This window comes from Saimiri boliviensis, chromosome 14 (assembly GCF_048565385.1).
Source record: "Saimiri boliviensis isolate mSaiBol1 chromosome 14, mSaiBol1.pri, whole genome shotgun sequence".
NCBI classification, from domain to species: domain Eukaryota; kingdom Metazoa; phylum Chordata; class Mammalia; order Primates; family Cebidae; genus Saimiri; species Saimiri boliviensis.
The window spans coordinates 29,154,211-29,166,703 of NC_133462.1; the positions used below are offsets into that span (position 1 = coordinate 29,154,211).

The 12,493-nt window shown below is 55.1% G+C and overlaps 1 protein-coding gene across 1 annotated transcript in view; it reads left to right on the plus strand.

Moving 5' to 3' along the window:
* Positions 1-12,493, plus strand: part of ELL (elongation factor for RNA polymerase II) — a 75,879-nt gene that overhangs the window by 40,353 nt on the left and 23,033 nt on the right. The window contains exon 2 of the mRNA XM_003942284.3: positions 4,780-4,827. Coding sequence (XP_003942333.1) covers positions 4,780-4,827 — 48 coding nt within the window. The remainder of the gene's footprint in view (positions 1-4,779; positions 4,828-12,493) is intronic.

Here is a 12,493-nt window from a genome sequence, read left to right on the forward strand (position 1 = left end):
ATTTCCCCTTCTCTTTTTACCGGGCACGGAATTATGGTCTGGTGGTGTTTCTCCCTCAGCACTTTGAAGATGCGCTCCCAGTCTTGGGGCCGGTGTCAGCACTTGGGTGACTTTCACAGCTCTGCTTATTTGCTCATGATGTGCCCCAACCTGGTTCTTTGTTTTCCTGCTGGGGGCTGACAAGGCCTCTTGGGTCTGTGGGTTTATAGTGTTCGTTACATTACGGAATTTCTGGCCACTCTTTTCTCAGATCCCCCGCCCACCCTCGAGACTCCAGTTTCTTGTACGTGGGATCCCCTGCTGTTGTCCGCAGGTCACCGAGGTGGTGTTCATTTCCTGTAGGCTTCTTTCTCTGGGGTTCATCTTGGTGGCTCCTGTGGCTCTGTCTTCAGGCTCACTGCCCTTTCTTCTGCGTTGCCTGCAGTGACTTCCAGTGGCCATTTCGTTCCAGATGCTCCATGTCTCAGCTCCAGAAGCCCCTCATGGCTCTCAGGATGCCCGCACTTCTTCCTCTTCAGCTGTTTGCCTTTAGGCGCTGAGCATTCTGAGTTCACAGTAGCCGTCCCGAAACCCCTGTCTGTTCGGTTAGCATCTCTGTGCTTCCTACATCTTTCTGCTAACTCAGTTTCCCCCGGCTTAGGGGTCTTGTTTTCCCACTGCTTCACGTGTCTGTAGGGTTTTGCTTGTATATGCCCTAGAAGGGTATCTACAAGGTGGGTTCGTACGCGGTGGGTCTCTGCCCAATGGTCTGCACAGGGCTGGCCATGATTTAGACAGAAGTTAGTCTTGGTGCCCATGTTTGTTAATGGCTTGATGTGTCCTGTGTAGAGTGTCACCCTCATGCGTGTGTGATGTTGGGAGTGAATTGATCTGTTGTTGACAAGGGCCTGGTCTCCTGATGGAGGGTGGGGATACAGTGTGAGCCACAGTAGCTGGGAGCCTAGCCATGACAGCCAGCTCTCATGGGGACAGGCACTAGTCCTCCCAGCATCATGGAGAAAGGCTGGCTCTGCGGCTCCTCAGCTCTTCTCCTCTGAGGCATGAAGTCTCGCTCTCCATACCCTTGGGGGATGAGCATCTTGGCAAGAAAGGAGTCTTGCAGGTGACCCGCTTGGCAGTCAGCTACGAGAACATGGTTAAATGCCTCACTGGATGGCATGGACGGCAGGGAGCTTGGAGCGACGGGGAGGGCGGGAGAATCAGTGCATTTGAGGCCTGTCACCCTCAGCTTTGCACAGCTGGGGCTGCCCTGGCACAGTTCCGTGGGGGTGGGTGGGTTGTGCACCCTAATTGGTTCCTGTCCCTTGTCACTCTGATAGGCCTCGTCATCACCACTGTTTTCTCAGCCCTCATCCCTGGCTCACAGCTGCACATGCAGAGGCATCACATGGACAGTAGACAGGGTGCTCGCGGTAGCCCCGAGCCGACCCCTCTGCAGAGGTTTGGGCCATGAGAGATGGGCCCCACCTGCTCTCTGCAGCCGCGGTGCTGAGTCCCTGCCCCAGGCTCTGCCCCTGCTGCTGCCTCCTCCAGAACACCCTTCCCGCCTGGCCTTGGTTGTGTGCTCCCTGAGCCTGTGAGGACTGGTGCTGTGAGTTTGTAGGGGGCTCCCTGAGTGGCATGGGCAGGTCCATTCTGCTTTGGTGTTTCCTTTGCTTTATGTGGTTCCTGCGTCTTAAGCCAGTTTCCTTTCACTCGGGCATTGAAAATGGTTGACGGACAACCCTCTCCTCCACCTGTTCCAGAACTTGCTGTGTGTGTCAGAGAATGTTGCTCCGGTGATCTGAGTCAACAAAGACGACCCCTGTGAGCTCGAGGGCAGTTTGGGAGGTGTCGCGAACACCGTCTGAAACGTCCCCATCTTGTGCATAGTCAGTGAGCTTTGACCCTCTACCCTCGCCTGGCTGCAGCTGCTCCCCACTCCCACCTGGAAGCCCACTGATCGGCTTTCTGTCTCTCTGGTTTTGCCTCTCCTGGAGATGTGTAAAAATGGAGTCATGCAGCCTGTGGCGTGGTGTGCAGCCTTCTTTCACTTGACAAGGTCCCCCATATTCCATTGTTTGATTCTCTCTCCACCAGCGGATGGACGTTTGGGTTATTGCCGCTTTTTGGATACTCTACATAATTCTGCTGTAAATATTCAGGTGTAAGTTTTTGTACAGAAGTGTGTTTCCGTGGGTGTATACTCAGGAGTGGAATTGCTGGGTGTTTGTAACCCTTTGTTTAACCTTTTAGAAAACTGCCAGGTAGCTTCCCCAGTGGCTGAGCCTGGTCCGCTCCCGCCCACGGCGGCAGAGGTTCTGGGCCTGCGCCCCAGCACTTGCTCTTCTCTGCCTCTTTTGGATTAGCTGCTCTGATAGGTGCAGCGCTATCTCGGTGTTTTGTGTGTTTATTATTTTTTTATTTTTATGGCCGTCAATCTAGATCACTGTGGTTGCAGCTTGCATTTCCCTGATGAGTAATAGCATCCGGTGTCTTTTACACCTTCATTAGTCCCTGTAGTTCTCTTTTTCATGTCTGTGTTTAACCAAATTCTTTTTTAGTTCTCACTCTTGTCGCCCAGGCTAGAGTGCAGTGGCCCAATCTCAGCTCACTACAACCTCCACTTCCTGGGTTGAAGTGATTCTCCTGCCTCAGCCTCCTGAGTAGTTGGCATTACGGTGCCCACTACCACGCCCAGCTAATTTTTGTGTTTTTAGTAGAGATGGGGTTTCACTGTGTTGACCAAGATGGTCTCAAACTCCTGACCTCAAGTGATCTGCCTGCCTCGGCCTCCCAAAGTGCTGGGATTACAGGCGTGACCCACTGTGCTTGGCCTGTTTAACCAAATTCTAAGCAAAGATCACTCAAGTGCTGCTTCTCCAAGGGCCCAGCCAGGCTAAGGTCCCCTGTTCTCTGCAGTAGCAGCACTGGCTAGCGGTTGGGTCATGTTTTGGGGGACAGGGCCAGCCCTTCCTGAGCTGCTTTGGATGAGCCTCCCTTATTGCAGCAGCACGATGGCCCTTGTGCCTGCAGCAGCTGCTTCCTAGTCCTGGAGCAGGACAGGGAGTGGGCTATGGATGTGTTGTGCCGTGGACAGTGATGGCTCGCACCATGAGTCATGCTCGCTGTGAAGAAGGCCTGTGTGCCAGCTGAGGGGCGGTGTGCTTGAGAAGCATGGGGCAGTTACTGGGGTGTCAGGGCCTGGGTGGTGTTAGGACAGAGGAGCACCACCCCTCTATTCTCCCCTAAGCAGCAGAATCCTTGAGGAGTCTTGGCAAGGAAGGAGGCTCCTGGTAGACAAAAGTGAGGTGCTTGGTGTCTCCCACTCTGGGCACTGTGCATGTCGTGTCTATATGGCTGCATGGTCTAAGCTGGCCAAGCAGACCCATGGCTCAGGGCCACCATGGAGCAGGTGCTCAGAGGCCAGCTATGTCTCACGTCCCAGGCAGCTTGCCCTGCTCCTAGTAGCTCCCGTCGTGCCCAGCTAGTGGGCACTGGATGTGGGCAGTTGGAGAGCCCACCCCTTCCAAAGGTCAGGCCCCTGTGCCAGCTCCAGCCAGAGTCCTGGAACAGTGCTGAGTAGCTCCAGAGGGAGGACCCTGGGCTGACCCATGGGGTGGATGATACTGGCCCAGGAGCAGAGCTGCTCTGCTTACCCCGGGTCTTCCACCAGGCCCCTCCAGACTCAGGTGGCGCTTTGCTCTCTGAGGAGAGCCGTGGGCAGGCCAGGGTAGGAGGGAGTAAGACCTGAGCAGTGGGAGATGGAGCCCAGGGTGGGGGTACTCTGAGGACAGAAGCAAGGCCTGGGTGGGAGGGCATCTCAGTGAGCTGGACCTGAGTGGGGCACTGGGGCCAGGTGGTGCAGGGGTGGGTTTGGGGGCCGAAGATCATGGCGACCAACCAGGGCCATGCCGTGGGGTGACATCTGAGACACTAAGGTGCATGCTTAGGGCCCCAGGTGGGGGAGAGGGAAGAAGATGCAGAGGTGCAGTCCTCCTTGGGTCCTAGTTCTTACTCAGATGCTGCCAGAAGGCTGGTCTCTGAATAGCTGAAACGTCAGTATTTATTTTGAGCTCTTTCGTTTATTTTTTCCTTGGAAATTCCACTGCTCCAAGCGCAGTGACCAACTGCCCTGCAGCCGTGTGGCTGCCCCAAGGCCATGCAGTGCAGCTGTGCAGGCCTCAGGCGCCCACCCCAGGCTGTAAGGTGGCCCCTCCACACCCACTCTGGCAGACAGTGCTCACCCACCTGGGTGTTAAAAGCTGGTGTTTGTGAGACAGGACTTAGCCTGCGTTGGTGGTTTCACGGGGACCAACTGGGGCTGTGAGAGTGGAGGGGAGCTGCTTTTGCCTGCATGGGGCCTTGCGAGAGTCCTAATCCAGGGCCAGCCCAGACCTGCCATTCCTTTTCTGGCAAGGCTGTGGGCACCTTGAGCCTTGCCCTGCTCTTTGGGTGGAGTCACAGGCTGGTGGTGGCTTCCAAGGATGGCACACTCCCCACCCCTGCATCCTGGGCCTGCCGCCAGCCTGGGCATTGGAGCTGCCTGCTGCCTGTATCTGGAGGTCTCGTTCTTACCTGTCATGTGGCCTCAGTCCTCTGTCTATCTGAGGAACTCCTACTGATCCTTTCAAAACCCTTGCTCCAGTGACCTTGCCTGTCATTTTCAGATGTGTGCATTTCCTTTCCCCTCTCCTGAGAGCACCATCTTCCTGCTCCTTACAGACCTGGGGAGGGAGGCTTTGAGTTTCCCAGTGTCTTTATTCACGTTCCCCTCACCTCTTTTTTCTTTTTTTGTAGGATTCTGTTTCACTGAGGCCATCAATCCGATTTCAAGGAAGTCAAGGGGTGAGTTTTTGTCTTAATTATTCATATTTGGAATCTTGGGACTGGCATAGTCTCAGGCCTGTCCTTGCTCGCTGGGCACAGCAGCAGCTCACAGCAGTGTTTAGGCCCTGTCTGCCTCCACGCAAGGCTGGGTTCTAGGCCTCCAAGATACCTTGGCTGGGGCCACACCAGGCCGGGTCTGGTGCCCCTCACAGGCCGCCTGGGCGATGGGCGGCTCTCCTCTCCCAGCACCCCTCCGGTGCCCGCTTCGTGCAGCAGTTTGCACCTGGCTCCCGGTCTGATAGGGCAGAAGTTCCCAACCCTTGGCCCTGGACTGGTTAGGAACTGCCCACGCAGCAGGATGCAAGCTGCAGGTGAGCGAGCGTGACCACCCAAGCTCTGCCTCCTGTCAGAGGAGTGCTGCTAGAGTCTCACAGGAGCGTGAACCCTGTTGTGAACTGTGCATGCCAGGGATCTAGGCTGCATGCTACTTAGGAGAATCTCATGCCTCATCTGAGGTAGATCAGTTTCAGCCTGAAACCATCCTCCCCTGTGCCTCTCCACCCCGCTTCTACCATCCATAGGAAAATCATCTTCCATGAAACCAGTCCCTGGTGCCAAAAAGGTAGGGGGCACGAGGACCGCGGGCATCTGTCTGGATTCTGCTTGCGGGAGAGCTTCATAGAGACTCGGCACCCTCATTTTTTTTGAAATAATGTTTCCTTCAAAATGACCATCTTACAGAAAAATCAGGGAATGGCCGGGCGCGGTGGCTCACGCCTGTAATCCCAGCACTTTGGGAGGCCGAGGCGGGTGGATCACGAGGTCAAGAGATCGAGACCATCCTGGTCAACATGGTGAAACCCCGTCTCTACTAAAAAATACAAAAACATTAGCTGGGCTTGGTGGCACGTGCCTGTAATCCCAGCTACTCAGGAGGCTGAGGCAGGAGAATTGCCTGAACCCAGGAGGCGGAGGTTGCGGTGAGCCGAGATCGCGCCATTGCACTCCAGCCTGGATAACAAGAGCGAAACTCCGTCTCAAAAAAAAAAAAAAAGAAAAATCAGGGAATGACAGAAAGGGTGAGGAGTCTACCTTCCTTGACCCTCTGTCTTAGGACTCTCCATCTCCCCCAACCCACCCCGTGTGCCTTAGAGTGGTTTGATGTTTTTTTCTAGCCTTTATTGCGGGTCCCCCCTCCCCCGCTGAGACAGTCTTGCTGTGTGGTCCAGGCTGGTGTGTAGTGGCGTGACCTCGGCTCACTGCACCTCCAGCCTCCCCAGTTCAAGCAGTTCTCCTGCTTCAGCCTCCCAGGTAGCTGAGTTTACAGGTGCCTGCCACCATCCCTGGCTATTTTTTGTGCTTTTGTAGAGATGGAGTATTCACCATGTTGGCCAGGCTGGTCTCACACTCCTGACCTCAGGTGATCCACCTGCCTTGGCCTCCCAAAGTGCTGAGATTACAGGCGTGAGCCACCCCACCTGGCCTATTTTATTTCTCTAAAGACAGACTACTCTTGTTATGTTGCCAGACTGGTCCTGAACTTCTGGGCTCAAATGATCCTCCCACGTTATCCTCCCAAAGTGCTAGAATTACATTGTTAACCACTGCACCTGTTTTTCTTTTAGAGTTACCATGTTGTACCTAAATCAGTTTCTGTCCACAGCCTGAGAGCTCTGCACAGCTGGGTGAGGGGATACCGACATGATGATCAGTGGGCTTCCGGGTGTACCCAGGGTTCCGCAGAGACATGGAGCCTCTAGGAGATGCATGTCTGTGTGTGCTGATAAAGAGATGCATTGCAAGCAGTGGGCTCAGATGACTGTGGGTGGGGAGTCTGTAATCCTTAGGGCTGGCTACAGGCCCCCCTGCCCCCCAGTGGGAGATGATGGAGCAGTCCTCAGGCAGAATTTCTTTTTCCTCCTGGTAAACCCGTTTGCCTTTTAAGGCCTTGAGCTGATTCGATGGGGCCACCTGGACCATCGAGGGTCATCTCCTTTACTTGCTTATGGTATCTGGGTTGTGGATGGTAACCATGTCCACAGAGTACCTCCATGGCATCCCTAGACTGGATGTCATAGAATAATGACTCCCCAGGGACTGCAGCCTAGCCAGTTGACAATCCCACACCTCCATCAGCCCCAGCTGGGTCTTGTGGTTACCCTTTGGCCACCTCTTTTTTACTTTCCCCAGGATATTCTCTCAAGGGTCAGAGCTTGGGGGCAGGGGCCTGCTAGCCTGTGCTTGCTGCCAGAGCAGCCCCACAGCGCCCTCTGGTGTCCTACTGTGTGCCTTGTGCAGCTACCTGCACCCATGCCCCATCCCCACAACCTGAGCAGCAGGGGAGCCCCTCATCCCCAACCCCCATCCCAGCAAGGGTGTCAGATGACACACTGCAGCCTGGCCATGGCAGAAGTGCACAGTGGTGTCCGTGTATGCCGCATGCCATGTGCCTTGACTTGGAGCCTAAGCACATGTGCATCGGGGCCCAGGTCACTGAGAGTCGGGGCTGCTGCAGGGTCCCTGGCGGCCTCCTGGGGACCCAGGCAAGCACGAACTGGGGACAGAACTCCGGCCCCCCAGGCCCAGCGATGTGGGGTGAAGCTACTGCTTCACTTTTTTTTTCTTTAGATGGAGTTTTGCTCTTATTGCCTAGGCTGGGGTGCAACGATGCGATCTTGGCTCACTTCAACCTCTGCCTCCCGGGTTCAAGTGATTCTTCTGCCTCAACCACCTGAGTAGCTGGGATTACAGGCGTGCGCCACCACGCCTGGCCAGCTGCTTTACTTTAATCAGTGGGCTGTTAGCTCCAGGGCTCTTGGTCCTGGGCCATGCTGCCGGCAGCCTGCCACCAGAGCCTGTACTGGGCCCGTCTTTGTCGGAGCACTCCCTGGAGGTTTGTTCCTTCATGGATCCAGTCAGCCAGCATCACCCATGCTCCTGTGGTTCACTGTCTAGGTCTTGGGGCTGGAGGGATGACTCTTAGGTTGTTGTCAGGTGCACGTGCCGATTCAGTGTTCGGGGTCTTGTGTGGGATGCAGGGACCCCATTCCCCACAGGTCCCTGGGACTCGAGCTGGAGACCCTGTGACTTAGGGACCTTGGCCATGCTTCTCTCTCTGTCCATCACCTTCTTTGTCCACCTCGAGGGCATCTGCAGGTTGAACTTGAGGTCAGGAGAACCAGCGTCCTTCCTGCAGCCCAGAGCTCAGTCCCTCACGCGCCTCTCCCTCTTATGTGGGTGCACCGTGGCCAGCCTAGGGTGTCGGCCCACATGCTCCTGGGGTGGGGGTCTGATCTCCGCCCAGCTGCCTCCTTGCCTGTGTGGCAGGTGCCCTTACAATGGCAGGTGCACCTCTCCCTTCCCCCACACAGGTAGATTCATCAGAGTCACTTTATGGCATTTAGTGACAAGAAAGCTGGGACTGCCATGTTGTGTCCTGCCCCAGAGCAGCATGCTTGGCTCCAGGGCATTTGCCTTGACCATGCTTCTGTCTGGAGCCTCTGCCCTTTCCCAGACACTGAGTGGGGCTGACGTGGGGTCTCAGCTGTCCAGGGATTCCTTCTAGGATTTAACCCTAGAAAGGCCAGTAAAAGGCTGGGCAGAGTGGCTCATACTTGTAATCCCAGCACTTTGGGAGGCCGAGGAGGGTGGATCACTTGAGGTCATGCGTTCAAGACCAGCCTGGCCAACATGGTGAAATCCTCTCTCTACCAAACATACAAAAATTAGCCGGATGTGGTGGTGCATGCCTGTAATCCCAGCTACTCAGGAGACTGAGACAGGTGAATCACTTGAACCCAGGAGGTGGAGGTTGCAGTGAGCTGAGATCGTACCATTGCAGTCCAGCCTGGGTGGCAGAAGCAGACTTCATCTCAAAAAAAGGAAAAAAAAAAAAAAAAAAAAAAAAAGCAGTTGGTGTTCAGGGATGTTCCAGGTGCACCAAGGTGGGACCTGCATGGCAGTTTCTAGAAGGAGATTTGGCAGGGCTTCTCAGCAGCCTTGCAGCAGTGTCTGGGCAGCTAGGCATTGATTCCTCAGGAGTAATTTGTAATAGGTACAAAAATTTAGCCACATGGAGTACATGTTGCTGTGTTGTTTGTGACACGGACAATTTAGAAACAATCTAAGAATGCCTAAATTGGGAGCCATCCTTGTGCTGAGGCTGAGCAGCTGGGGACCCTAGGTGGGCACAGCGCGTGGCTCTTCTCCAGCTGGCCATGGTGTGTGTGGCTCCTGGAGTGGAAGCAAATGCTTAAGAAAGCACCCTTGGCTTAGGCCGGGCACGGTGGCTTAGGCCTGTAATCCCAGCACTTTGGGAGGCTGAGGCAGGTGCATCACAAGGTCAGGAGTTCGAGACCAGCCTGGCCAACATGGTGAAACCCCTGTCTCTACTAAGGATACAAAAAATTAGCCTGGTCTGGTGGCACTGTAACTCCAGCTACTCAGGAGCCTGAGGCAGGCGAATCTCTGGAATTGGCTGAGATCGTGCCATTGCACTCCACCCTGGGTGACAGGGCAAGACTCTGTCTCAAAAAAACAAACAAAAAAAGCACCCTTGGCTTGACACTGAGGAGGTGAGGCTCCCGCTGGGCCAAAGGGGCTGCTTCTCTCCTCGAAGTTGTATTTGGCCACTTGGTCATGACTCTCTTTACAAAGAACAACAGATTTTATTCTGAGAGTTTGGTGGGAAATAACAATAATGTAGAAAACATTATTTCTGGCCCGAAAACCTTCCAGGACAGAGAGGATCTGGTCAGTCCATTATTTGGGCTCCTGTGTGTGCTGTGTGGTTAGTGCCTGAGGCCACCCACCCTGTGTTCTTATTTCTGTTTTTGTTTTAGAGATGCTCTGTCGCCTAGGCTGGAGTGCCGTGGTGCAGCCGTGGCTCGTTGCAGGCGTGACCACCTGGGCTCAAGCCTCCCGAGTAGCTGGGACTACAGGCACCCGCCACCATACCCAGCTAATTTATTTATACATTTTTTGTAGAGATAGGGCCTCATGTGTTGCCCAGGCTGGTCTTGAAGTTCTGGGCTCAAGCGATCTGCCTGCCTTGGCCTCTCAAAATGTTGGGATTCCAGGCATGAACCCCTGCACCCCGTCCTTATCTTTTTTCTAAACTGCCCAGAAGAGCCAGCGTTTTTCCTCGTTTTTCTCAGTCATTTTGCTCTGCACCCCCTACCCCAACTTAATATGTCTCTTCAGAACCTTCCAGCTCCCTACCCGCACTGTAAAAGCAGCCCTGCAGATTTTAGGGGGTTGGGTGGGGGGTGCAGCAGGCCCCAATTTGGGATGGATTTCAAAGGTAAGAGATGAACAGACTCTGGACTCTGGCAGGGACCTGAGCGTGTAAGTCTCCAGCTTCCCTGGCCGGCTCATTCTGGGTCACCGTGTCACCTGTACACCTGGCCACCGCAGAGCCTCAGAAACCTGAAGTTCCTTCATCCCAGCAGCGTGTTTCCAGTTATTCATATGAATGAGAATAAAATTCGGGGCTGGGTACGGTGGCTCACGCCTGTAATCCCAGCACTTTGGGAGGCCGGGGCGGGTGGATCACGAGATCAAGAGATTGAGAACATCGTGGTGAAACCCCATCTCTACTAAATGTAAAAAAGTAGCCGGGTGTGGTGGCACATGCCGGTAGTCCTAGCTGCTCGGGAGGCTGAGGTGGGAGAATTGCTTGAACCCAGGAGGCAGAGGTTGCGGTGAGCTGAGATCGTGTCTCTGCACTCTAGGCTGGCAACAGAGCAAGACTCTGTCTCAAAGAAAAAAAGGTGATATCTGGGAAGGGAGGTGCAGACAGGATGGGGTGGCACATGTATGTTTTGGGTGAAAAATACCTCAGTGGTGTTGGAGCAGGACAGGTCTGGACGGCCAGGGTTATCCACATGGTTCTGGCAGAGGCTTCGGGGTGTGTGGTGTGTTTGTGTGGGTTGTGTTTGTTTGTGTGGTAATGTGTGTGTGGGGGGTTGCGTTTGTATGTGTAGGTTGTGTGTGGGGGTTGTTTGTGTGGCTGTGTGTGTGCTTGTGTAGCTGTGTGTGGGTTGTATGTGGCCGTGTGTGTGTGTGTTGTGTTTGGTTGTGTGTAGGGGTTTGTGTGCATGTGGCTGTGGGGGGGGTGTGCATATGTGGGTTGTGTGTACAGGTTGTGTTTGTGTGGACGGGTTGTGCCAGGATGTGGGGGTTGTGTTTGTGTATGGAGGGGTTGTGCAGGGGAGGTTATGTGTGTGGTGCTTTGGGGGGTATTGTGTGTGTCTGGGTTGTTTGTGTGTGAGGTCATGTGCGTGCGTGGGTGTGTGTGCGCGTGTGTGTGTGTACGTTCGTCTCTGTTGGGGGGGATTGTGTGTGTGGTTATAGGGTGGTTGTGTGTGGAGGGGTTTGTGTGCCTGGCTGTGTGTATGAGGGGATTATATTTGTGTGTGGATGGGGGTTGTGTGTGTGTTTCCCTGCCTGAGGGTGAATCATCAGAGGCCATATGTGTGTGATTTCTCTGATGCTGAGTGCAGACCGTTTCTGCTTTCTCTGACCCTGATAGAGACGTGCATTTGTGTTCAGGTGGGGACTGACTGGCATGGTGGGCCTGCAGTGGGCTTCAGCCTCGCCCTCCACTGGCACGCTGGTTGAGCCTGGACCCCTCAGCTTGCGGGGGTCTCGGTTTCTGTATCAGCATGACAAGGACAAGGGCTCCTGCCCTAGGGGGACACATTTGAGGTGGAGAGAGGGCGCTGGGCAGACTCCAGCAGATAGGACGGCTTTTCTCCCAGAGCAGTGTTCAACCTGGGGGAGGGGCAGGACGGGCCTCTGGAGAAGGGTCTGCAGGCCGGTGCAGGGACTGGTTGGTGCAGGGAATGCCTGGAATCCCAGGCCAGACTCTTCCTGCCGGAGTGGCTGAATCCAGGAGCTGTTCTTGTTTTGGGAGCAGGGACTGGCACTGGGCTGGTGCAGCCATGGCTTCCCTTGTGGGTCCAAACACCACCCCAGTGGACAAGTCTCACCCAAGGCCACATGGCAGGAGCTGGGGATCAGTGGGACTCTACATGCCCAGTGGCTCAGGAGCCCTGTCCTCTGTCTCACAGGTGAGGCACAGGCGGGGCGAGGGGGCAGGAGATTGAGCCGCAGTCTCTCCTGTGCTCATGATGTCACCAAATAGGAGACAGGGCTTGGGTGCCAAGGGGGTGCTGCAGCCAGGGAACAAGGCCTGAGGGCTCCTCCCATGTCGCCCCCTCCTTGTTGACCATCTGACGCCCTTCTTTTGCCAGCCTAGCTGTGAGGACCTTGTGCCGAAGCCCAGGCATTAGTTTTAGGAAGGGCCACCTCTGTTCACAGAGGGTCTGGGGTCAGCCTGGACTGTAGTGGCCTCTGATGCAATGCCACTCTGCACTGAGCCTGGCCAGGACCAGCCCAGTCTGTCCACTCACCCACTTGCCCCCAGCTGTCTATCCTCCCAGGCAGGGCTGGAGCTTTGCTTAGCTGGACTGCAGGGGCACAACCAAAGTCAGGCTGGTGTGACCAGTGCCTCTGATCTGGGAGGCCCCCAGGACACAAGCCTGCCTCATTCACAGCTGCGGTGAATGGAGACTCACATGGAGTCCATGTCCTTTTCAGGAGGGCTGTTGATAAGGAGGGTTACCAAGGAGGAGTGCCAGAGTCGTGGGTGGCTGCCCACGCCGTTCTTGTTGCATTTACC